The sequence below is a fragment of the Tarenaya hassleriana genome, unplaced genomic scaffold, assembly GCF_000463585.1.
Source record: "Tarenaya hassleriana unplaced genomic scaffold, ASM46358v1 Cleome8, whole genome shotgun sequence".
NCBI classification, from domain to species: domain Eukaryota; kingdom Viridiplantae; phylum Streptophyta; class Magnoliopsida; order Brassicales; family Cleomaceae; genus Tarenaya; species Tarenaya hassleriana.
This window is the reverse complement of record NW_010970490.1, coordinates 2,858,770-2,881,528: the sequence shown is the minus strand read 5'-3', so window position 1 is coordinate 2,881,528 and position 22,759 is coordinate 2,858,770. Positions and strand designations below refer to the sequence as shown.

At 38.1% G+C, this 22,759-nt stretch overlaps 7 protein-coding genes across 16 annotated transcripts; 5 read left to right on the top strand and 2 right to left on the bottom strand.

The window, feature by feature from the left end:
• Nucleotides 1-837: 837 nt before the first annotated feature.
• LOC104802669 (protein XRI1) lies at nucleotides 838-4,160 on the bottom strand. Of its 6 annotated transcripts, none has more exons than XM_010526382.2 (10): nucleotides 4,043-4,160; nucleotides 3,847-3,915; nucleotides 3,045-3,103; nucleotides 2,843-2,953; nucleotides 2,621-2,760; nucleotides 2,048-2,111; nucleotides 1,856-1,967; nucleotides 1,728-1,768; nucleotides 1,566-1,658; nucleotides 838-1,441 (listed from the first exon to the last, which is right to left on the bottom strand). In XM_010526382.2, exons 2-10 carry the CDS (start codon nucleotides 3,864-3,866, stop codon nucleotides 1,170-1,172), a joined length of 912 nt encoding a protein of 303 aa, XP_010524684.1. In that variant the 5' UTR covers nucleotides 3,867-3,915; nucleotides 4,043-4,160; the 3' UTR covers nucleotides 838-1,169. The 6 variants fall into 6 exon arrangements, with proteins under 6 accessions (XP_010524684.1, XP_010524680.1, XP_010524683.1 ...); XM_010526378.2 differs by having other exon boundaries at nucleotides 2,843-2,965; nucleotides 4,043-4,159; XM_010526381.2 differs by having other exon boundaries at nucleotides 1,856-1,958; nucleotides 2,843-2,965; nucleotides 4,043-4,158.
• Nucleotides 4,161-7,272: 3,112 nt separating this feature from the next.
• Nucleotides 7,273-9,769, top strand: LOC104802667 (ER lumen protein-retaining receptor). 2 transcript variants are annotated; one of them, XM_010526375.1, is made up of 7 exons: nucleotides 7,273-7,539; nucleotides 8,168-8,433; nucleotides 8,549-8,578; nucleotides 8,907-8,992; nucleotides 9,183-9,256; nucleotides 9,401-9,464; nucleotides 9,548-9,769. In XM_010526375.1, the coding sequence occupies exons 1-7, from the start codon at nucleotides 7,449-7,451 to the stop codon at nucleotides 9,582-9,584; spliced, it is 648 nt and encodes a 215-aa protein (XP_010524677.1). In that variant the 5' UTR covers nucleotides 7,273-7,448; the 3' UTR covers nucleotides 9,585-9,769. The 2 variants fall into 2 exon arrangements, with proteins under 2 accessions (XP_010524677.1, XP_010524678.1); XM_010526376.2 differs by lacking the exon at nucleotides 8,907-8,992 and having other exon boundaries at nucleotides 8,549-8,664.
• A 260-nt stretch (nucleotides 9,770-10,029) lies between these two features.
• LOC104802665 (GPI transamidase component PIG-T-like) lies at nucleotides 10,030-12,796 on the top strand. 2 transcript variants are annotated; one of them, XM_010526371.1, is made up of 5 exons: nucleotides 10,030-10,382; nucleotides 10,717-11,913; nucleotides 12,052-12,195; nucleotides 12,279-12,459; nucleotides 12,563-12,796. In XM_010526371.1, exons 1-5 carry the CDS (start codon nucleotides 10,149-10,151, stop codon nucleotides 12,745-12,747), a joined length of 1,941 nt encoding a protein of 646 aa, XP_010524673.1. In that variant the 5' UTR covers nucleotides 10,030-10,148; the 3' UTR covers nucleotides 12,748-12,796. The 2 variants fall into 2 exon arrangements, with proteins under 2 accessions (XP_010524673.1, XP_010524674.1); XM_010526372.1 differs by having other exon boundaries at nucleotides 10,032-10,382; nucleotides 12,566-12,796.
• LOC104802666 lies at nucleotides 12,756-14,220 on the bottom strand. 2 transcript variants are annotated; one of them, XM_010526374.2, is made up of 4 exons: nucleotides 13,787-14,220; nucleotides 13,308-13,382; nucleotides 13,114-13,218; nucleotides 12,756-13,015 (listed from the first exon to the last, which is right to left on the bottom strand). In XM_010526374.2, exons 1-4 carry the CDS (start codon nucleotides 14,088-14,090, stop codon nucleotides 12,816-12,818), a joined length of 684 nt encoding a protein of 227 aa, XP_010524676.1. In that variant the 5' UTR covers nucleotides 14,091-14,220; the 3' UTR covers nucleotides 12,756-12,815. The 2 variants fall into 2 exon arrangements, with proteins under 2 accessions (XP_010524676.1, XP_010524675.1); XM_010526373.2 differs by having other exon boundaries at nucleotides 12,760-13,015; nucleotides 13,114-13,227; nucleotides 13,787-14,218.
• A 1,016-nt stretch (nucleotides 14,221-15,236) lies between these two features.
• On the top strand, nucleotides 15,237-16,180 carry LOC104802664 (small ubiquitin-related modifier 2-like). The gene is made up of 3 exons (XM_010526370.1): nucleotides 15,237-15,311; nucleotides 15,646-15,795; nucleotides 16,067-16,180. The coding sequence occupies exons 1-3, from the start codon at nucleotides 15,267-15,269 to the stop codon at nucleotides 16,142-16,144; spliced, it is 273 nt and encodes a 90-aa protein (XP_010524672.1). The 5' UTR covers nucleotides 15,237-15,266; the 3' UTR covers nucleotides 16,145-16,180.
• A 502-nt stretch (nucleotides 16,181-16,682) lies between these two features.
• LOC104802663 (UBX domain-containing protein 1) lies at nucleotides 16,683-18,698 on the top strand. The gene is made up of 11 exons (XM_010526369.2): nucleotides 16,683-16,719; nucleotides 16,835-16,930; nucleotides 17,024-17,100; nucleotides 17,224-17,306; nucleotides 17,401-17,461; nucleotides 17,527-17,594; nucleotides 17,689-17,770; nucleotides 17,854-17,940; nucleotides 18,087-18,170; nucleotides 18,267-18,389; nucleotides 18,513-18,698. Exons 1-11 carry the CDS (start codon nucleotides 16,704-16,706, stop codon nucleotides 18,696-18,698), a joined length of 963 nt encoding a protein of 320 aa, XP_010524671.1. The 5' UTR covers nucleotides 16,683-16,703.
• Nucleotides 18,699-19,049: 351 nt separating this feature from the next.
• Nucleotides 19,050-21,320, top strand: LOC104802662 (ankyrin repeat and SAM domain-containing protein 6-like). 2 transcript variants are annotated; one of them, XM_010526366.2, is made up of 6 exons: nucleotides 19,050-19,472; nucleotides 20,064-20,125; nucleotides 20,233-20,498; nucleotides 20,641-20,715; nucleotides 20,812-20,874; nucleotides 20,996-21,320. In XM_010526366.2, exons 1-6 carry the CDS (start codon nucleotides 19,360-19,362, stop codon nucleotides 21,038-21,040), a joined length of 624 nt encoding a protein of 207 aa, XP_010524668.1. In that variant the 5' UTR covers nucleotides 19,050-19,359; the 3' UTR covers nucleotides 21,041-21,320. The 2 variants fall into 2 exon arrangements, with proteins under 2 accessions (XP_010524668.1, XP_010524669.1); XM_010526367.2 differs by having other exon boundaries at nucleotides 19,051-19,472; nucleotides 20,236-20,498.
• Nucleotides 21,321-22,759: the final 1,439 nt, after the last annotated feature.

The following is a 22,759-nucleotide window of genomic DNA, read 5'->3' as shown; positions in this document are numbered from 1 at the left end:
AGAGCATGTAGAAGCTTCGTGTTTGATTCTTGTACCATATCCAAAGGGCCATTCGGACCGGTGGTAATCTTGTATCAGATCATCAAATTTCGCTTTTTCGAAGTATCGAGAAGAAACCCAGGTGTTCACATTCACAGACCTTCCAGCCCCAGGGTTCCGTGGCCGAGAAACTTCTTTCTCTAAAGGTACTATAATCGGGGCTGCAATCCCGACAGAACTTGCCAACGGCCGGACCAAGGCATGGTTGATATAGATCAGGACATTTGCCTTACTGGGTTCATCGGCATGAACTGTCATGAACCTGGAAAAGATCGTGGTCATGCATACATGTCCATTGGAAACTATGTCAGCACCATAAGAGTAAACTCCTGCATTGTCACTCTTATGCACTCGGCTTCTCTACAATGTGCTGAGTGACCACCACCACCACCGACCATGGAATAAAAACGTTTCGAACCAATATCAAAACCAAACCAAACCAAACCAAACCGAATACGTTTTAATGCTCTTGAACCGAACCCAATAAATATCAGATCCAAATCCGAAATCCACGCCCTATAAAGAGATGTTTCCTGATTGTGGCAATACACGTTGGTTTAGTTACCATCTCGAAAGCATTAATTCTCCAAGTAAAATCAAAGCAAAGATTCCAATGCAGGACATGTTCGAGAATCCTAAGCCAAAAAAAAGAAGAAGAAAAAAGAGAGATATGGTCGGGAATCTTCACGTGTATTTTAGTTTAAAGCTAGTTTCTATAGACAATAAAAAAAAAAGATTGTTTCTTTTGTGCCGACCAAAAGTCCAAGTACTTTGACCTGAATGAACCAATACAAGAACTGGTCAAGAATCCATTGGCGATCACAGAGATCAAGTCCCAGATGGGTTTCAATTTCAGCTTTTAGATCGTTCACGGAATCAAACTGTATACAAACATATCCTATTTCACAGCTACTACATAACCAAACGGTAAATACATAGATTTTCATTCTCAATCTACAAATACCAAATGAAAAGAAGAAAAAATTCATGTTTTTCTTGCAGAATATTAGCCGCTGTACAGGCGATGATGATGCCATGGAACAATGCAGGAATTGCTTGGGCTGCCCGGGGATGAACGAACTGAGAAAGATAAAGGACCTCCGAGGTACTTATCTGGTTGCAATTATATTTTAGCCTTTTGTCCGCATAATTGTGATGCTTCCCTTTCCTCCTTCAGTGCGGATTTTGGTTTTCCCGACAACGGGTTTCCCCGAGAATGCCGAAGTTTGGTACACTGGAGGGTCTTCTTTATCTTGCTTCGGTTTCGCTGGTGGAGTTCGAATTCTTTGGTTTATGTCCTTGAGAGTAATGTCACCATGAACTCCGCACGGTTTGATGAATGTGAACGGATATACAATGGATGATGGTAGTTTGGAGACGGGTCTTATAAAAGATTTCCTACCTAACAAACATGTAATGTTCGATTAGTAATGGTTTTTTGGCAGTTCAGACAAAAAAACAACAACAATTGATGTAAATTTGATACACGGCGGGAAAACTAAAAACTAAAAACGAAATGTGTATACCTTTAAAGACAACACTTGAAGAAGATCGAGTCACGGGTTGCTGGACTTCATTGGCTTCTGCCTCTACAGACACATTCAAGTACTCTGCAAGTACTAAACAGTTTGTTAGCGAGAAATCACAAGAAGGAAGCAAGAGAACGGGTGAGAAATGAGAAATCTTACCCGAGACATCAATATGGAGATCAGATAACCCAGTGAAGTTCCTGAAAGGTAATATTAAGAAGAAACTGTTTACGTAGCAAAACGGGTAATTAAACCAAAAAGCGAGGAAGAAAAGGATGGAAATATACAAATCATCGGGGATGAATGGTGCCTCGGCATCATTAAAGCATTCAGAGTACCACTCTTCAGAATGGAGATCGAGGCCCTCAAAACTCAAGAGAGAAGCATCTTCTGCATTTTCTTAAACCAAAAAAAAAAAGATACGATTCAAAGGAAAGTAACGCTTGGATTGACATGAAGGAGGGTTGCAAGAGATAGACCTGAAAACCCTTTTGTAAGATGAGCTCCTTCGGGTAAAATCTCATCAATTGGGTCCTCTCTAACCTGAACATGGATAGAAGAACATCAATCAGAACAAGTAAGGCCGACGCATTGCATTCATAATTTCATTTGGAGTTCGGGCAGCCAAAGACAAGTTCGGACTCAGATACCAGAAGGCTAAAAATTTGTCTGATCCTTGAGGTAGAAGAGACAAATCTCTAGAACAAAATGGACTCTCAATGTCCAAATCTTTGAGCTGAACAAGCACTAACTATTTGGCGTGAAATGACAAGCTGAGTCATGGTATAAAATGCAACTTGCACAGCTCGTATTTGAACAAATATCCAACATCAGTACAAATAATACGAATAACTGATGGCGGAAAACAATGCATCTGATGGGAAGATAGCAGGAGAAAAATTAAAAGAAAAAAAGGCAACCCTGCATCCTAATAAGCGCAAAGTGGGTATAAACTGAAATTCCAACATTAAAAAAAAACTTAATGTCGTGTTTTCAGGCCTTTGGTGCATAGCTGAGTACGAGAAATAGCCAGCGGGTTTTGTGCAACTCACATTTTCTCTAAGGATTGCAGATAAATTTTCTCCACTGAAACACGAGGATTCTGAGGGTTGGTCTTCGAATTGTAACATCCGACGCCTCTTGAGAACAGATCGTGCCTCACTCTGCTCTTTAAGAGTCTTGTCCGTGCCACCTGAAGCCCCACACTCAAGATTAGAAACCGTCTTGAACATAACTTAGGAACTGAAGTGACAACTTTCAGACAAAGTACAAACCTGTGGTCATATGGTAAGCCAACTCCTCACATGCCTTAACAGGGGTGGTTTCATCATCGAACATATACGAGTGATCTTCTTGGTTCAATGCGACATCAGTCATCGCGCACTCTGTCACATCGGCTGGAATCAAAGGTTTGATCAATTTTACAAAGATCATGAAATTGAACAGAGTTGCACCTAATCTATTTAACACACTTACCGTAATTGGACTCCTTCTGCTGATTGTGGACCTGCTCTTTCCAATTCCAGGAGGGACCTCTGCAATTTTTCGAAGCATCATAAGTTCAAAACCCCAACTACATTACATTTATGCAGACTGGGTGATAAAGTGGAAGCATCACATCACATGTTTATTCAATAAGCTTCAGACACACTGAACATCATCATGGCATAACATCGTATTCCACTACCAGAAGCTCAAACACACACCACTGACCATCCCTTCAGTGGAATTGCCATATCCAAATGCCATACGTTGAGCATGATAGCTATAGATTTCGGATAGCATGAAGATATCAATGCAGGGTATTGAGCATCAACATGGTAGCATCAGAGACCCACCATCAGAGTAAGAACTCACATCCTAGTTTACAACTTGTAAGAGCGAACCCGACATTATCCAACAGGAAAACTTTAAAAAATTATGCAACACAGCCAAGCACTTGGCACTAAACCCAGGAAGCAGCGAATAAAACCCTTGACCCAAAATCAGCATCGAGCCGTAAATGGAAGCAAATTAAACAAAATCATAACATTTGAAAATAAACCCAGACAACAGAGCAACTCAAATTAGACCAATGTAACCCTATTATGTCAGAAACCAGACAAAATCTAGAAATCGAAGAATACCCAAACGAGGAATCATCGATATGTATCATCATCGAACCAACCCAACAGTCCAATGCAAGAGCACAGGTGTTCGACAAAAACCCATCAACGCAGAACAACAGTGGAGCCAGATCAACACGAATAGCCAAACAAAAAAAACGAAGAGATTCTACCGATCGTTCTCGTAATTCATCACTTCTTCCACTCTCTGATATTCCTCGCTTCACGCCCGTCGCACCAAGCTGCCGTTGCCCAGAAAAAAAAAACACCCAAAATGAAAAAAAAAAAATCAGCAACTGGAGCACAAATACGAAGAAAACACGTACAAGTTAGATCGGATTCTACACATATTCAGAGTAGCTCACTGACCCTTGTTGCTCGAGATAAGGGCTTTTACTTCATCAACAAAAAAAAAAAAAGCACAAGCGGCGTCTCTCTCCCACAATGCGATATATTTATCTCCGTATATATTTATGAGGAGAGAGAGAGAGAGAGAGGTGACAATTCAGTTTGTTCTCTCTCTCTACAGAAAAAGAAGAGACCAGTGCAGGGCACGCTTTCTTCGTCCTGCATCCTCTTTTTTCGCGAATTTCTCTTATTTGTATTATTTTTCTTTCCTCCTAATTTAATTGTAACCAAAATTTTTTGAAATCCAATTAAACCAAAGCTAATTTAAAAAAAAAAAAACTCAAAAAACTATTTTTTTAAAAAAAAGTAATAAAAACCAGAACCAAACTTAATCGAATCGATATCGTACACTGTTTTCGATGATATCAAAATATTTTTTTTTGGTGATGTGAAAGTTCACCGTCTTCGCCTCAACTGCATCTTCCAAATGAATGGGCAGTGTTGAAATAGGAAGAAAATATGGAGATTTGATATGATTGATAATAATTAAAGGCATTATATCAATTAAGAATAAAATATATATCGTATCAATTATAATTTGCCTTATTTATTTTTTTCGTATCTTTATTTCTTTGTTTCTTTCCATAGCTTTTCCTATAAATGTATGGATTATTTTCATTGTAATGTAAGAAGAAAGAAGAGATGTAGCAATAAAAGTATTCCCGTTCTTTTCTTTTTTGTTCTTTCTTTCTAATTTAATTTCCGCATTTTATTTTTCAATAGTAAACTCAGAGATCGAATAGCCGACGTGAAAACGTATCGGCTAACACACCAACCACTCGTCCACGTTACCTTGGGTAAATTAATACCGAAATATTCATCCTCACTGTAATAGAAAAAAATGTGTAAAAAAAATAGGTTTGTTAATTAAGTTTTTTTATATTACTTCAGATTATTTATTTATTTCATTCTTTTACTCACTTTCAATTCCTTACAACATTTTTTTTTTCTATTTTCTCTCTATTCATTAATCTTTCGAAAGAACGTAAATCTTGGTGCTCTCGTTATCACGACCAACCTTTGTCACCATCTCATGGTAATTTTTCCCTCCGTAACTATTTTTTTTATCTTTTTTGGTAAATAAACAAAAAGATAAAAACGACGGAATCTAAAGAAACTAATAACGTCGAAATCTAGTGATCATCACCGTCAACATTATTAATATTCGTCGACATTACCAATATAAAAAAAAAGTAAGAAATAAATAATAAATATCATTATTTCATATAAACAAAAAATAAAATAAAATACCATTCTTCCCTACATGCGGCAGATCATATTAGTGGTGCGGAAAATCAGTCGAGCCATAAACACTGTATCTGTATTACCAGTTGTAAATTAGGATAAGAAGAAATTTTTCTGATTTTAAAATTAGTAATTTAAAAAAAATAAATAAAAATATAAGGATATTAAGGTAATCCGAATGAAAAATAACTATAGATTGCAAATTTTTAAAAACACATGTTACAAAGAGTTTTAAATTATATTATTTAGTTAGATTTTTTTTACACCAAATTTATTTAAATTAAATTAAATTTAGACTCGATATTTTGATTTGATGTTGTTTATGTAAGACGAAATCTATACAGGCTTCTTTTATGTGAACCAATTTATTGACGTTTTAAAATAGTAAAAAAAATATTATATAATTCTAACTAAAAAAGGATGTCTGTACTTTGTAGAGTCGTATAGATCACATGTAATACAAAATCACAGTCTTGGGTCTATTATTATTTACTATTGATTGAATAAATTTTAAAAAATACATGCAAGATTTATATAATTGTCAAATATATTATTATATTTTTTTTGTTTATTTTTTTTTATAAATCTGAAACTTTCTATTAAAATTGTATAATGTATTTTAGTTTTCAATTTTAAAAATTCATAACTTATAGTTTAGAGTTCTACTAACGACAATTTTTTTATTGTCTTTTGATATTTTATTATTTTAGACAATTTTTTTATAAATTATAAGAAAAACACTGTTGGGTATTTTTTTTTACTCTGCCTCCCATTTTCTGACTTTTCTCGACCGTTGCGTCGCGCGCTTTTTCCTAGGATTGGTTTTGGCGCGTGTGTGCACTTTCTTATCCACGCGTGGTTTTCCTTTTTCATTTTTTATTGTTCTTTTTTGGTGTAATTTGTTTTCTTTATTTTAAGGTAATAAGAGAAAATCCGTCCTAATTTATTGTGGTGGTTACGTTTTTCGGCAGGTCAATTTAATTGGGACTCAAACATTCTTTTAAATTTTAAAAAAGCCTCATATTTTTTGGATATTGAATTTTGATTTTTATTTTTTATTTCACTTTTTTAAAAAAATTTGTCAGATTTTTAATATTTTTATTGTTTATTTTAAATAAAGTTATATGTAATCGGTTATTTAACCGAGATTGAGAAACCGAAATCTCACATTGGCCATTCTCACAAAAGTAATACACGTATTTATAGAAAAGGTTGGGAATCCATCAATTCCACCCCTAATTAATATAATTTATAATTTTATAGGACGAAAATATCATTTACCGTATCCTTTTAATTACAACTTAAAATCCGTCTATCACATTGGAGATCCCCTATTATTATTATCACAAATTGAATGTCATATGTGATAAATATTGAATTCTAAGCATTTTAATTATTATATTTTTTAGATTAAATATTTTATTTAGGTTATTTGTAAAATGTAAAAAAAAAATATAAAGTATGTCAAAACAAATTAGATCTTAGCAGATTATACCTTTGAATATTCTTGGATTTTTTAGTTTAGAAAAACTATATCCATTTGATTTTTATTTCATATATTTCCATTTAGATTTTACTTGAATTCGATATTGATTTAATTTTTATTAACAAATTAATTTTTAAACAAATTAACTTTCAGATTATTTTTGTATTAATTTAAATTTACTAAGAAATAGATTTTTAAAATTTTACAAAAAATATAAATTCACTTTTATTTTATATCGAATTTAATTATATATTATTTAGTTCATTTTTCACCGAACCAAACGATTTCTAAATACTTCGATTTCTTTGAAGCGTCATACATTGTGACTTGTGAGATCTTAGTTGACCGGGTTAGTCATGTGAACCGATTAATAATGTTGTATAAACCGGTTGGTACGCTCTTACGTACCGAACCGGACTGGACTCTCTCGGCGAAATAACGGCCGCGAGATAAAAAGCCTTCTCTCTTTCCGGTTCTTTCTTCGGTTGACCTCTCCTCATCGTTTTCCTTCCACCCTCAGGTCTACCCCACGACCGACTCAAAATCTCAGGAATCCGGACAAAAACCTCGGAATTTGCTTATACGAGTGTCGGATTAGGGCTTTATCGCCGGTGAAGAAACAGAGGAGGCAAGAAAATGAACGTTTTCAGGTTCGCCGGTGACATGACCCACCTGGCGAGCGTTCTCGTTCTGCTCCTAAAGATCCACACTATCAAATCCTGTGCTGGTTAGTACTGCTTCTTGTGTTTATGCTCTTTGATTCGGTAAAGTCTCGGTATTTGTTTTGTTAACATGAAATTGTTGCGTCTTGGTGAATTGGGGTCCGCGAAATTGTCCTGATCTATGGGTATTTGGTCGTTTCTTATCGAAATTTCGACTGGTCCGATGAATTATCGTGTTGGGTATTAGGGTTCTTGCTTAATCCTGCTAGGTTTGTTCCGAGATGCTTGTTTCAGTGGATTATCATGACATTAGCAAGAAATGGTAGGTATATCTATCGGATTCCTGGATGAAGGCAATGTTCATACTGAAAGAAATAGGTTTCAATGTTTGTACTGAATCATCATAAGCTACCATGAAGACAGTGATTCAAATCTGCAATCGTTGAAACAGCTTGTCTCGTTGCTTAGGCTTTCAGCTTTTGATATGACATATGCTTTCATGGATTCTCTGCTTAGATGCTCGTTTGGGTTGGTGAGTTCAATGCTGCTTGTTGGTAATAGTTCACACCTTGTGTACAGACAGAGGATTTTGTGAGTTTGTTATATATATGTGTATTGTGGTGTTGAAGATGTTTCTTCTGTCTTGGCAGATTCAGAAATTAGAGCGTTTTGACATTCTTATAATGTTTGCAGGCATCTCATTGAAGACTCAAGAGCTATACACTCTTGTCTTTATCGCTCGTTACATGGACATGTTCACTCACTACATATCTTTATACAATACCGTCATGAAGTTGATTTTCTTGGGGAGTTCGTTTTCGATAGTTTGGTACATGAAGTACCATAAGGTTGTGAGGAGGTCATACGATAAAGACCAAGACACGTTCCGACATTACTTCCTTGTTTTGCCTTGCTTAATCTTGGCTCTTCTTATAAATGAGAAGTTCACATTCAGAGAGGTTAGTTTTTTCTCTCTTCCTTTGCTTTCATTGCTTCATTCTCCTTTTTTTCATTTGTTAATTCTTTTGTCCCGTTTTTTTTTTTTTTTTTTTTTTTTATTTTTTGTTATGCAAGGTCATGTGGACATTTTCGTTGTACTTGGAGGCCGTTGCCATACTTCCTCAGCTGGTGCTATTACAACGGACTAGAAACATCGACAACTTAACCGGGCAATATGTGTTTCTTCTCGGGTATGTTCTTATCAATTCCACCTTCTATCCAGTGTTCATCTGCAGAGATATTGATGACATGTTTATGCACCTTCTGTGGTACACAGAATTAGAACATTCATAGAATGAGGAAATTGGTCTCTCCTTTAGCTGTTGAAGCAAATAAAGAGACCACTCACCTTCTCAAATCATGTCATTTATTTCAAAACAGGGCTTACCGGGCATTATACATACTCAACTGGATCTTTTCGTTGTACTTGGAGGCCGTTGCCATACTTCCTCAGCTGGTGCTATTACAACGGACTAGAAACATCGACAACTTAACCGGGCAATATGTGTTTCTTCTCGGGTATGTTCTTATCAATTCCACCTTCTATCCAGTGTTCATCTGCAGAGATATTGATGACATGTTTATGCACCTTCTGTGGTACACAGAATTAGAACATTCATAGAATGAGGAAATTGGTCTCTCCTTTAGCTGTTGAAGCAAATAAAGAGACCACTCACCTTCTCAAATCATGTCATTTATTTCAAAACAGGGCTTACCGGGCATTATACATACTCAACTGGATCTATCGCTACTTCACCGAGCCACACTTTGTCCACTGGATACGTACGTCCTCTTTGTTTTTTCCCGTATATCTCTATTCTTTATATCGTTGGATCTATACACGATTTTCTCTTGCTTGTTCTTGAATTGGAAACTTTGCTATAGGGGCGTTTAATTTTTTTCTTTCTTGGAACATGATCTTTGCAGCTTGGATCGCCGGGCTTGTTCAAACTTTGCTGTATGCCGACTTTTTCTATTATTATTTCCAAAGGTAAACCCGCTACTAACCCTTAGGTTTCTCAATTCTCATCTTCTTATTTAAGTAAATCTCTCTCTCTCCCTCCTTTCTCTCAGCTGGAAGAACAACAAGAAGCTCGAGTTGCCAGCTTAGCTATCGCCACAAGCCAAGAATCAGCAGAACACATGAAAAAGAATGGACACCATAGTACAAAGACAATCAAGAAATCCATAGGTGGAGATGTCGGAATCTGTTTTTTGTTTTGTCTTTTTTTCTGTAACCCATTAACAGTTTTCCTTGAATCTTTTCTCAAATCTTAATGCAGCCAGATACAGTTCGGGCACCCTTCAGATGGAAATATGGCTAAAAGAAAAATGCCATAACTAAACAAACATCTCGGAATGAATCTACCCTCTTAGCATAATATCATATTAGGCGTAGATTTGAAAAGTTTACAAATAAATTTGGATTAAGGCGATCTTATCGATGAAGCAATTGAATAAATCTCAGCTTTTATCTTTCAATGTCGGCCCAATGGTAAATTTTATAATGGGTTCTTAAGGCCCAGTTTTAAGAGAGGTCCGCTCGAGAAATCAGTCGTCATCGTGTAGGCGACTAAACGTCAGTCTCCACCGGAGTTTATCGATCGACTCGAATGGCGGATCTTCGGGTGCCCGACGCGGTAATACACGAAAGTTAGCTTCATAACTGATCTAGATGGCCAGATTTTCACCTGGGTCGCTTCCGGTGCTTGTTTTGTTTTTTTCTCGGATATTTCTGGTCCCAATCGCACTTGGGTCGGCAGATGTTGAAGAATTCAGCGAGGAATTGCTGTTGAAGCCTTTGTCTGATCGGAAAGTGTTAGCTCACTTCCATTTCGAGAGCCAAGCTCCTCCATCGAATTCACATGGCCGCCATCACCATCTCTTCCCGAAAGCTATTTCTCAGCTGGTAAGCCACATTTGTTTCCCGAGAGAGAGTTTGTGTTAGGCTTAGAAAAGCAGCGAGAAAGTTTCTTGTTTCTTTCTCTGTTTTGCTTTGTTCTTTGCCGGATCTTTTGCATTATCAGAAAAAAGGAAAGATGTGATATTTGAATCTTGAGCGAGTTTTAGGCTCTTCACAGAAAAGGGTTTATGATAGATTTGTTTCGATTTCGACAATAGATTTGGTTCTAATGTCGGCTTGACGTCTCCAGCATGAACATGTTATCCTAGATTCTTTGAATATTTCATTCTCTGTTATGTGAGATGGTAGAAAAACCAACGTGGTTTCGAAATCTTTACAGGTTCAGAAATTTCGAGTCAAAGAGATGGAGCTATCTTTCACTCAGGGTCGTTGGAACTATGAACGATGGGGCGGATTTGACCCGTTGTCAAGCATGAATACAAAGCCTGTCGGGGTCGAGCTGTGGGCTATGTTTGATGTTCCTCTGTCTGAGGTTGATGCTTCCTGGAAGAACTTGACTCATTCACTTTCAGGGCTTTTCTGTGCTTCGATCAACTTTCTTGAATCTTCCACTTCATACGCATCCCCGACATGGGGGTTCAGACCAAACTCCGACAAGCTGAGGTATGGTTCGCTGCCATGTGAAGCTGTCTGTACCGAGAATTTGACCCCTTGGTTGAAGTTGCTTCCTTGTAGAGACAAGGACGGAATTTCTGCGTTAATGGATAGGCCATCAATCTACAGAGGGTTCTATCATTCTCAGAGATTGCATTTGTTCACGGTTGATTCTGGACAAGAGGGATTGGATTCCGGCATTGTGCTTGAGCAGACACTTACTGTTGTTCTTCGCCCTGATAGTGGTTCTAGCAAAAAACAAATACAGCCTAGCTGGACCCTGAGCTCTCTTTTCGGTAGGAAAATTTTCGGAAGTTGCGTTCTTGCAAAGTCGAGTAACGTGTATCTTCAGTTGGAGGGTCTTCCAGTTCATGAACTGAAGAGTGTAGATCAAGAACTAGAAACAAATGGGCTCTGGAAGAATGCAGGTTTCGAATTGTCTATTGAGCCAGACAGGGTTCTTCAAGAAACTAACAGCTTTCTATTTGAGTTTGACATTGGCGAATACAATGACAGTAAGCCATTTGATCTTGGCCTTACTTGGAAGCTTCCATTGAAATGGTCTTGTGGACAAGCTCCATTACATGCTAGTCGGTTCTTGATGGGAAGCGGGAATGAAAGGGGTGCAATAGCAATCTCATTGAAATTGACGGAAACATATGAGAAGTTTTCGGGTGGAGATCTCGGTGATGGTCCATGCACACTGCAGGCTAACATTTTCCAAGTTTTCCCATGGTATATTAAGGTTTACTACCATACTCTGCAAGTATTCATGGACCAACAGCAAAGAACAGTCAGCGAAGTCGTAAAGAATATCACTGTTTCACCTTCGACGGATAAAACGTCGCCTGGAGTGATGGAGATGATGCTGGAACTACCATGTAGGATGAAATCTGCTGCATTGTCGCTAGAATTTGATAAGGTAATCTCATTTTCTTCATACGGTTCATTGTTTGCTTCTTTCAGGATATATGATAAGGGGGTATTTGGTATAATTTGAACAGCGTTTGGCTAGAATACCATCTACTTTTCTGATTTCTTTCTGAATATTGCTGAACAGGGTTTCCTCCACATTGATGAATATCCTCCTGATGCTAACCAAGGATTCGACATTCCCTCTGCTTTGATAAGCTTTCCGAACCATCATGCACGATTAGTATTCCATGAAGAAACAAGCAACTCGCCTTTGCTATCAAAATTGAAGGTAGATACCCGATATAACCATGGAAAGATTTGAGCTCTCTCTCCCCGTGGTGTAGTTCGATGGATTTCTGGATATGTGTGCAGGAAAAATCGCCAGTCCGATCTTACACGGAAATCTTGCTCGTGCCTTTGACAACCCCTGATTTCAGCATGCCTTACAACGTAATCACGATCACATGCACGGTGTTTGCATTGTATTTTGGATCACTGCTCAATGTTCTTCGCAGACGCGTTGGTGAAGAAGAAAGGCTACTCAAAAGCAAAGGTAGTTCCATAGAAGCTCTTAGTTTGGCTTCAAGAACTTATTTGGGGCCTCAAATCTTTAGTTTGATTCCGATACCACCCTTGATGTTTGTTTGTTTCTCCAGCAGGCAACAAACAGGGTAAGCTTCTGCAGTTGTTGTCAAGAATTTCAGCCAAGATTCGAGGAAGACCAGTCGAATCATCATCATCTGAAGCTTCTTCATCTGTAATGTCTTCTAATTTTCTCCTCAAAGTCATGTTAGTCGCCGGAATTGCTGCGACATGGCAATATTTTTCCACTTACATGTAGGTTTTGGAGAGGCACTGCCGCTCGTTGTACCATACAATACACACGTAACAACAGATTTTTCCATTGGTTCATTCAAATTCTTCAGACAAAAACTGTACAGAGGCTTCTCTTTTGGTTCGTATTCTCTTACAAGATGCAGAAGCAAACAGCTCGTCATCGCTTGCCCGTTTGAGACCGCCATTGATGAAACTGCATTTCTTCAAGGGCTTGAACGATCCACCGCTAGAAACTCCGGTCAGTGTTTCTGCAACATCTTCACACCGCCAATCTGTGGAACGGGCAAAATCCGGTATCATGAGTTAACAACATTGTCAGAGGAAAACGTTCAAAGGGTGTATCAGAGGAAAACGTTCAAACGCGCATCACCTGAGTTGGGATCGATGTTGAGTTTTGATTTCTTGAGCGAATTATCTCTGTCTTCAGGCAGCTGTTTTCGCTTGAAGCCGAGACCATTAAGCCGAGACAAGGTAGCTGCTTCTCCTTCAATGCTAGATTAGTTCAGAGGCAAACCGAAACATTCGGGTATTCAGACAGCATTGGAGAACAGAGTTCTTGAGTACCTGAACTGTGATCTTTTTTCAACTTCTTGCTTCTGAATAAACCAACATCATTGCCGGGAAGATGAAAACGTGGTCCTGGAAAAAGTTACGGGATCAGAAATAGGATATAAAGGGTTTCTTTCCTTCCATGCTCTTAGATCTTCCTATGAAAGTTTCAGTCAATGAAACAAACCCAGAGAGCAAAAGATTCTAAACTCCTCCAACTTCTCTTTCCAAACCACGAAATTTTCACTCTCCGTGTGTTACTTTCCATGCGGTTTCTCGGTAAACAAACAGAGAATCAGCGGCTTATCCGACCAGAACTACGGGAACCCAGAAAAAAACCAAAGGTTCTCTAGCAAAATCTACAACTATAAACCCTAAACCCAGACAGAATCTCCCAAATTCCTTCTCTTCTCTACACTTTCTCGGCAGCCAAACAGAAAAGAAAAAAACCCCAAGCTCTTCATCACCGTTGAGAAAAAAATAAAGAAACTTACTTTTGGCGCCGACTTTAGAGAGCTTGCCATCGACGATGAGAGCATCGCCGTCGTCTTTTCCGGTGGACAAACCCTTAGCGGAGAAGAAGGCAAGCAGAGACCGCCACGTCACGCAAGATGCGTCGAGATCGTTCCCTCTGCTAATGAAGTGACCGTTGAGCTTGACCGTCGATGGCTCGAGCCCGAAAGCTGCAGCGATCGAGCCAAAGTCAAGTCTCTGCTCGTTCGACGCGACCCAATCGATCATCTTCTTCACCGATGGACAGAACAGTCTAATCTTTCTCAGACACTCCTCTCCCGCCATCTCTCTCTCTCGATGTGTCTGTACTTCGAGAGCTCTCCGACAGGAGATGATACTTTGCTTTGGTAAACCTTTCTCTAGAATTGTCTGAAAGGTTTTCTCCTCTTTTCTCCAACGGTTCCCAGATGGAAGGACCCTCTTAGTGAGATGGAGGTTTTGCTGTGAGGAAAGCCTCCGACAGAGGTGGAGGTTTCCTAACAGAGCTTTTAAAATCCGAAAAAATCGAATAAATATAATTTAAAACACAGTTCAAAATAAATAAATCAAATATAATCGAGACCCAAAAATATATATCCATAAGTAGGCGTATATCTATATGTGTGCTACACATAACCTATGAATAATATAAATAAAAATATATATATATTCTGTCAAGAAAATCTTTAACGCTTGAGGCTAAGTTCGGCCTGGGAAATATAAGATTTTTATTTTATCGAAAACGTGCAAGTGAAATGAAATCTCTTCATCTTCCATCTGTACGCCTATAAATGCATGCATATTAACTATATATATATATATACATATATAATTATATACATCGCTACACGAGACAAGAGAGATAGGGATGTCAAACGCCGGGTCCGCTGCTCGCCGCGGCGTTGAGGCGGACAAGAAACCGGCGGGGTCGACAGTTCCCAAAAATATATATCCATAAGTAGGCGTATATCTATATGTGTGCTACACATAACCTATGAATAATATAAATAAAAATATATATATATTCTGTCAAGAAAATCTTTAACGCTTGAGGCTAAGTTCGGCCTGGGAAATATAAGATTTTTATTTTATCGAAAACGTGCAAGTGAAATGAAATCTCTTCATCTTCCATCTGTACGCCTATAAATGCATGCATATTAACTATATATATATATATACATATATAATTATATACATCGCTACACGAGACAAGAGAGATAGGGATGTCAAACGCCGGGTCCGCTGCTCGCCGCGGCGTTGAGGCGGACAAGAAACCGGCGGTTGCGTCGCCGCCGCCGTCGTCGTCGTCACATATTATCCTAAAAGTGTTGGGTCAGCAGGTAATTTTTTTTTTGCCTTTCTTATTTTTTTTTATCATTTTTTTTTCTATTTTATTTTCCAGTGTTGAATCCGAAATTCAAAGAGAATTGATTGATGAGTCGTGGGGTTTGGTTTGAGAGCAACTACGCTCCTCATCATGTTATGGTGACAAAGAGATGGTCAAAATTACTTCGATCCACCGTTATGGTATGCGTAGTCAAAATACTTGTAAAAAATATGATTTAAATTTAAAAAAAAAATTAAACTGTGCATATTTGTTGTAATAAATTTTAAAAAAATTATGCCTTTTTACATCCTATTTTGTGTGCTCTAGCGTTATTATCGAATTTATTTCAGGGTCACATTGGTCGCACCGTTTAAATTATATGACTGCTATGATCATCATGAATTGGTTACGCAAAAATAGGTTAGAAAGGGTCTGGTTTAAAATTCATGTAACAAAAAATAGGGTAGTTTTGATATTATGTCCGTCACTTAACCATTTTTTAACCAAACATTGTTCATGTTGTGTTTGGAACAGGATGGGAGGGTGTTGAGCTTCCGGATCAAACGGAGTCTTAAGATGCGGACCTTAATGCAAGCTTACTCCGACCGGCTTAAGGTCGATGCGAACACTTTCGTTTTCTTGTATGACGGCGTTAAGCTTTCACCTGACGACACCCCGGACGAGGTACATCTGTCATGGCCGCTGGGTTTATTAGCTCTGCAATTTTTTTTTTTTTTTTTGTATTTGGTATCGTGTACCAAAATCTAGACTAATCTCAAAATATCGGAGAAACGCCCCTCCCCAGATTTGAAAGTCCAAACTCGGGAGGAAACAGAGGTTAAGAGTCCTGTTTTAGCGGTTGAACTACACTAACTCGAGCTAACATGGTTCAAAAATCTTATGAGTTCTTGATGCGTAGAGCGTTATATAAGTCTTGTTTGGTTGTGTGTGGCAGCTTAAGCTTGAGGATGGAGCTGAAATCGATGCAATGTTGCACCAAGACGGCGGGTTCTTCCACTGTGCTTTCATGTAATCTGGGCTGATGTGTTAATTGGTGTTTTGAGTCTGCAGTTTCCTTTAGTTCCCTTGTAGTTTTTGACTTTCTTTTCTTAAATGGTATTTTTCATTTTAAAATTGCAATCTGTGTTCATCAACTGGGATTTCTTCATTCCCAAGAAAGGAACAGAACTGCTGCAGTCTTTTCCAAGCAAAATCTTAAGGGGGAAAAAAGCTCCCTCGGAGTTGGAACAGCGGTTTGTGTCTGAACAAGTTTGCATCCCAAGGAAGTTTTGGACTTTCGTGTGGGTAACAGCAAGAAGATACTTCGCTTCTTCCCCAAGAAAGCGGGAGAGAAAAGATTGTGGTAACTTGGAGATCAAAAGAAGGGAACAAGATGAAGGTGCTAGGGGTTTCTGGTTCTGGAATCCTTTCTAAGATTCAACCCTTCAAGAATGGACAACCTGTGTCTATACACAGCACCAAACGTACGTTGCCGGGCTTCTCTCCAGTTCGCTCCTGGCTTCAAAGTTTGCCACTTTTTGTCCTGATCCTTACATTTTGGCCCCTAGAAGTCTCTTATACTTTTCCAAAACATGCAAGCTGTACCTGGTAATCGACTTTTCGAATGAAACTGTTGGTCTGCTTTCCCTCCGTTTGAGTAGACATCGTCTGTGCATTAGATTCAAGCAGAAAAGTTCTGCTCTCTGTGTTTTTTCTTGCACAGAAACAGCGGTTGTGGAGGTTAATCTCGGATTGCTCAAGGAGCTTGAAGGTTTCGGGTTCCCGAGGGCTCGAGCAGCATGGGCACTGCATTACTCTGGTGAATGAATACCCGATAAGTTTCATTACCAGTCACAGATCAGCCATGTTCTTGCATCACGACAGAAATCTGTTTTTTTCCTTTAATCTTCAGGTAACACCAGCGTCGAGTCTGCTGTGAATTGGATAGTTGATCATGAGAGTGACTCGCAATTCGACGACATGCCACTGGTCCGTATTAATTTGATCTCTCTCTGCCCATCTTTGTTGCCCTTTGGATCCTTCGAGTTCAAAGTTAGAAACCTGAGAGTTCTTCCTGAGGTTGTTGTCTGAATTTTGTATGTTCTGTTACAGATGGAGTTTAACATCGAGATCGAGTCTTCAAGTCCATCCGATGACACCATGGAAGCCAAGCAAGCAAGAGTCAAGGAACTCAGGTTAATCTCTTGTTAATCCTAATGGTGATTCAAGGAAATTCTCGTTTACCAGTAACCGAGAGAGGCTTATTCCCGATACTGAATCCATTTTCAGAGAACAAGCTAGCAAGAAAAGAGAAGAAGAGGAGAGAAAACGCGGGAAAGAAAGGGAAAAGGTAAGGAGGAGGAATCTTGATTCTTATCACTCAGAGAAAATGTAAGAGCTTCGATTTGGTTGCAGGAAAGGATAAGAGCGGGTAAAGAGCTTTCGGAAGCTAAGCGAGTTGCTGAGGAGAACGAAAGAAAACGGTATGATAGATTCAAGCTCTGAAATCTCGTTATATATCCATCGATGGCCCTTTTACCTCCGCCACCTTACTGTGTGATTTATCGATCAAATCAGAAATATAGCGTTGAGGAAAGCCGAGAAAGATGAAGAGAAGAGAGCACGAGAGAGGGTTCTTCAGAAACTTGAAGCAGACAAGGTGCTTATACAGATACACACTTGTATATACACAAAATGCAGAGTGCAGACTCTTCATATATACATCTCATTACTCATCTGTAGATGGAGAGGAAGAGGATGCTCGGTGGGTTTCCGACAGAAGTTCATTCCTCTTCGAGATCGCCTCCGTCTGCTCCGCCCGAGAGCAATGTACGGTACCATGTTCTCAGGTTGAAATCTATGAAATTATGAGAGAATTGCATATCCATTCAAGATATATGGCAAGAATGATGAGATTCTGAAACATTTTGCTTCCAAAAAGCCGACGATTTAAAGATTCTGATATGATGTTCCAGATCTTTCTGCCCTCCTCCCGGGGCTCAGTATCGAAAGCTGAGGAGATGAGAGAGTGCTTGAGGTCATTGAGGCGAAACCTCAAAGTAAGAAACTTGTTCAAGAATCTGAATCTGTTCATAAGAACGCCATGATCGATGATCTCAAAACAAGAATCTGATTGTGTTTATTGTTTACCAAAGGATGAAGAACCCCGAGTCGCGAGAAGGGCATTCGAAACGCTTCTCGTGCTTGTGAGGAACGTCGCCAAGAATCCCGACGAGGAAAAATACAGAAGAATTCGTCTGGGCAACCCCTTGTTCCACGTAAGAACTCATATATATATATATATATATATATATATAAATATATATATACATACAGTCATATTTGAATCTCTATACGATCATATGATTTTCCTAACGAAACTCAGATTTGGATTTAAACAGGAGAGAGTGGGGAGATTCGGAGAGGGCATCGAGTTCTTGGAGCTATGCGGATTCACGAGACAGAAAGAGACCGGCGGCTTCTTGAATCTCCCGCGCGACCAAATCGACATTTCGCGTCTTCGAGAAGCCGCGTCTCAGTTGAATTCCGCCCTCACTAATCCCTTCTTTGGTGTTCTCTCTTCATGATATCCGTACTAAAATCAAGAACCAGATTTAATAGTCCTACTAAACTCAATTTTAATTACTTAAAATAGTTCATATATAAATTAATATTAATTTTATGCGTAATCCGAAGAAAATCATTTATTATCTTTTATTTTTACCATATTATTGATATTGAAATAAATTTAATAATTCATATAATGTCTATTTAATTTTATTTGTTTTGCTTTTGAGTCAGACTATTCGTGGGCCTTGTTATGGGCCTTGAGTCGAATTAGTATGGGCCCATGAATCTTGTAGCGTGTGGACCGAATAATCCCAGACCCACCCGACCCGGTTCTTCAACCTTGATTGCAAATTTGTAATCCCTTCTTTCGTTTTCTTCTTGAAGCCGAATTCTATCGAATTGGATTCCGCAGAGATAAACTGAGTTTTGCAAACAAACAAAAAAAATCCTTGAAATCGAGAGGATCGTTTTTGTTGAACTGTCTCCTTTGTTTCTGTTGTCTCTGATTAGGGTTTCTGGGTAACGTTGTTGTCTCTCTCTCTCTCATTTGAAGTTTGGCTGCTGTTTGCTTGCTTCAGACCAGAGATCTTTTCTCCGATTTGTTCTCTACCCTTTTTTTTTTTGCGAGTTAGGGTTTGGGTTTTAATCGTTATTTGTTAACCTGTGAGAGATATAAAGATGTATGCTGATCGATTGGAGGCTGACGCTACGAGCAGGAAGACGGTAAAGGATCGTCTCAACGGCGGTTCCGGCGACTTTTCTAGTCGCCACGGACAGGTCACCGGCAAGAGGTATTGTTTTCTCGCTATTCTGTTGTCCCAATTGGGAATTTCACTTGCTGTCCGAAGATATGGATCCCATTTGTCTTTCGTATATCGGTAGCTACATTGTTGCCCTTGCTCGAACTGTACAAACCTAAGCTTTGCGTACTGTTAGTTATGAACTCTTAACATAGAACCGGTTCCGTTGTTAGTAAAGAAAAGGGCTTTGCTCAGAAAGTTGGTTGCTTTCAGCTTTTCTGTGCAATTTTTCGTTGCAGTAACTGTATGATATTGTGGAATAGCTTGGGAATATCGATAAGTCTTCATCGAAGTTTTATTTGTGTCGATTAGGGTGGAGAGTTTGACCCCTTTTTTGATCCATTTGATGGTTTCAGACTTTCAGTAGACCTAGATCTGTGTGATTCGAGAAGGATTAATGCAAAAACTGGGTCTTGATGCTAGGAACCATAGCTTCCCATATTTGGAAAAGTAGTGATAGTCCTTCTCCTTCTGTACGCTTCGTTTGTTTGATCAAATCTCACTTAGTTCCCCTTCCCATTTGAGTTGTCATAACATGACAGTAGATTCAAATTTTGATCAACTGTTCCTTAATGTTTTCAGACAAAGGCAGGATGACAAATGGGAGCATGATCTTTTTGAGGAAGATGAACGTCGTCTGTCAAGTATGTGTTGGCTTGGCTGTGGCCTCTTCTCTTGCTTACAGGAATTAAGTTCCGCTATAATTCATTTCTGTATGTGATTGTTGACCCTGTCTTAATTACTTGCTAAGAAGGCAGAGCCGATCCCAGAGACCTTCGTCTGAAGCTCCAAAAGAAACAACATGGGTCGCAAAGTGGACAAGGGGCTGGTTCGGGTGTGAGGGATTTACGTGAGAAGCTATCCGGGACAATGAATCCGCAACCAAGGAACAGTGACCCACCGAAATCTAAAGGCGAGGCTGCTAGACCAGTCATGAAGAGTGTGGCAGTTGAAGCCCCTGGAGCAGAGACTAAACGAACTTCTGATCAATCTACAAGGAGGAAATCTCGGCAGACAGTATGAGTTTCACTTTTTCCTCATCTACGTTTTGGCATTAGATTTTTTCTACCGGGGGGAAATCATTTTTCTAAGTGGTGCAGAGAATAAGTCTGATATGTTGCTTTCAAATGCAATCTTGGTTTGGTATCTTTTGGTTCAGGCTGATGCCTCAGTGGAGAGCTTCTTGGAATCATTGGGTCTCGAGAAATATTCGATCAATTTTCAAGCGGAAGAAGTATGTAACTACTACTTGGTTAATACAGTCTTCTCTTGATGCATCTCTATGTATATGTACACACACACTCACTTTTTTTTCCACCTTCTTCTCCAGGTTGATACGGATGCTCTTCTACATATGACTGACGATGATCTCAAGGCTATGAGTATACCAATGGTAAGTTCCATTCCTATTTTTGCCGACCCTGCAAATTCGGGGGAATGGTCATCTGTTTTTGTTATTAGGCATGGAGTTAACGTTCTCGACTTCTTTGTTAACGAGCTGTGATTTGTTTCAGGGTCCGAGGAAGAAGATACTTCTGGCTTTAGCATCAAAACACTGATGCTGAAACAGAAGCTTAGTTTGGTTCCAATCAATGCCGACGGTCGGGTTCAAGGCTCAGCAGCATGGTTTCCCGGATTCACATTTTGCTTATTGTTGGGTATGATCCTGCGCTTTTACATTACCTCTTGATTCTCTCTGTCTTCTGGTCTGTGCCGTGAAAAGGTTGTCTGTTCTAAGCGACAAAACTAGCAGCATGAGTTGTAACTTGTAATCTTTAATACATTGAATCTGTGAAGGTTTAACGTATAAATCATATTTCCAGCTAGAAATTAATTGAATCTTATATGGTCGCTTATGTAAATTTAAGATAAATTATATGATTTGCGTTCTATGGCTTTGAACAATTAAAATTAGGTGGTGGGCCGCATATATTGTTTACGAAGTCTTCAATTTCGTTAATCATTGACCTGCTCATAATCTTTTACAAATTCTTTTTTTTTTTTTTGGATGTTTGACATTCACATGACAAGACGAGAGAAAATAATTAAATAATTTCCTATTTGCAACAAACCAGTGCATTTATTTTAGGGAGAATAGAATATGTCAATAGAGTAAAGAAAAATAAATAAAATGGCAATGTGTTATTACTGTTAACATCAAGGACATGTTATAATGATGATAGATTAATGCGTTAGAATTTCAAAAATTAAAAGTTTTTAATATAGAAGTATGTATAATTCGATATATTATTACAGAAAAAAATAACGTTTATGTATTAATCTGAATTGGTGGGTTCATACAGAGATTTTCCTTTTATTTTATTACATCCGAAAAAAAAAATGCATTAATTGGATTAGTTAGATAAGATCACGTATTGCATTTTTCTTAAAAAATTAATTTTAGAATGTAAGAGGATATTAACCTAAAAGATAAAATTAGCAATCATGTTATTTAATTACATTATGGTTTACTATAATTAATGGACTGTCATGGAAGCGGTCGTCGTCAGAAAGTCAATTCTTTTTTTAGGGTGGAACGAATATTATTATATGATATTTTGAATTCAAATCTGAATATTTTCATCATAGTTTGTTATATTGAAAATAATTTTTTAAACTATATAACAAAAGATGATGTACAAGGATTTTAAAGTGCAACTAATTATAGAGTTTATTCTAAATTTATTTTATCTTATAATATTCTATGTATTAGTGTATACATACAAAAATGTTGCATATATGGTACGGTGATTAGATATTTATCTGAATAATAATATAGGGAGAATTAATGTTGCAAACCTAAGTCCTAACCACGACATCCGCTGGCTGAGTCTAAGGCACCGCATCTTGTATTAACTTAAAATGACGATATAATATATTTTTAAAGCCCACATGTTAATACGTGGCGAAATAAAAATAAATAAATAATAAATAAAAAAGCCTACATGTTAATTACTTAAAAAAAGGGGGGGCAATTATTTGATTGCCGGAGCAGAAGATAACGGGAGCTTAACGGAGGTCCCATCAAAACAGGATAATTGCTTCTTCCACTCCTGACTCCATATGCTGATATAAACAATATAATAAATGTTTTTTTTTAATTATTAGAGTTAGGGGAAAATATGTTTGATTCAAATCAAATTAACATATCACAACTTAAATTTTTGGTGTTAATCTTTCGTCCTGCAAATTTCAAATTCCACGCTAGTTTTTTATATAAAAATTAACTAAATATTTTTACTAAAAAAAAAAAGACAGTTGATTCCAAATTTTGCATA

Excerpts from the sequence above, each read along its gene's own strand:
- LOC104802669 (XM_010526378.2), bottom strand. The coding sequence starts at position 3,866 with ATGAATTACGAGAACGATCG. Across the intron at positions 2,966-3,044 it reads GCAGAAGGAGTCCAATTACG|CCGATGTGACAGAGTGCGCG; the intron begins GTAAGTGTGTTA and ends CTTTGATTCCAG. Across the intron at positions 1,769-1,855 it reads CCATTCATCCCCGATGATTT|GAACTTCACTGGGTTATCTG; the intron begins GTATATTTCCAT and ends ATTACCTTTCAG.
- LOC104802667 (XM_010526375.1), top strand. The coding sequence starts at position 7,449 with ATGAACGTTTTCAGGTTCGCCGGTGACATGACCCACCTGGCGAGCGTT. Across the intron at positions 8,579-8,906 it reads CATTTTCGTTGTACTTGGAG|GCCGTTGCCATACTTCCTCA; the intron begins GCCGTTGCCATA and ends TTGTACTTGGAG. Across the intron at positions 8,993-9,182 it reads CAATATGTGTTTCTTCTCGG|GGCTTACCGGGCATTATACA; the intron begins GTATGTTCTTAT and ends ATTTCAAAACAG.
- LOC104802665 (XM_010526371.1), top strand. The coding sequence starts at position 10,149 with ATGGCCAGATTTTCACCTGGGTCGCTTCCGGTGCTTGTTTTGTTTTTT. Across the intron at positions 11,914-12,051 it reads TGTCGCTAGAATTTGATAAG|GGTTTCCTCCACATTGATGA; the intron begins GTAATCTCATTT and ends ATTGCTGAACAG. Across the intron at positions 12,196-12,278 it reads CTTTGCTATCAAAATTGAAG|GAAAAATCGCCAGTCCGATC; the intron begins GTAGATACCCGA and ends ATATGTGTGCAG.
- LOC104802666 (XM_010526373.2), bottom strand. The coding sequence starts at position 14,090 with ATGGCGGGAGAGGAGTGTCTGAGAAAGATTAGACTGTTCTGTCCATCG. Across the intron at positions 13,383-13,786 it reads CTCTAAAGTCGGCGCCAAAA|GACCACGTTTTCATCTTCCC; the intron begins GTAAGTTTCTTT and ends AACTTTTTCCAG. Across the intron at positions 13,016-13,113 it reads CAACATCGATCCCAACTCAG|ATTGGCGGTGTGAAGATGTT; the intron begins GTGATGCGCGTT and ends CCCGTTCCACAG.
- LOC104802664 (XM_010526370.1), top strand. The coding sequence starts at position 15,267 with ATGGTGACAAAGAGATGGTCAAAATTACTTCGATCCACCGTTATG. Across the intron at positions 15,312-15,645 it reads TACTTCGATCCACCGTTATG|GATGGGAGGGTGTTGAGCTT; the intron begins GTATGCGTAGTC and ends TGTTTGGAACAG. Across the intron at positions 15,796-16,066 it reads CTGACGACACCCCGGACGAG|CTTAAGCTTGAGGATGGAGC; the intron begins GTACATCTGTCA and ends TGTGTGTGGCAG.
- LOC104802663 (XM_010526369.2), top strand. Across the intron at positions 17,462-17,526 it reads GCGGGAAAGAAAGGGAAAAG|GAAAGGATAAGAGCGGGTAA; the intron begins GTAAGGAGGAGG and ends ATTTGGTTGCAG. Across the intron at positions 17,941-18,086 it reads CTGCTCCGCCCGAGAGCAAT|ATCTTTCTGCCCTCCTCCCG; the intron begins GTACGGTACCAT and ends ATGATGTTCCAG.
- LOC104802662 (XM_010526366.2), top strand. The coding sequence starts at position 19,360 with ATGTATGCTGATCGATTGGAGGCTGACGCTACGAGCAGGAAGACGGTA. Across the intron at positions 20,716-20,811 it reads TCAATTTTCAAGCGGAAGAA|GTTGATACGGATGCTCTTCT; the intron begins GTATGTAACTAC and ends CTTCTTCTCCAG. Across the intron at positions 20,875-20,995 it reads AGGCTATGAGTATACCAATG|GGTCCGAGGAAGAAGATACT; the intron begins GTAAGTTCCATT and ends GATTTGTTTCAG.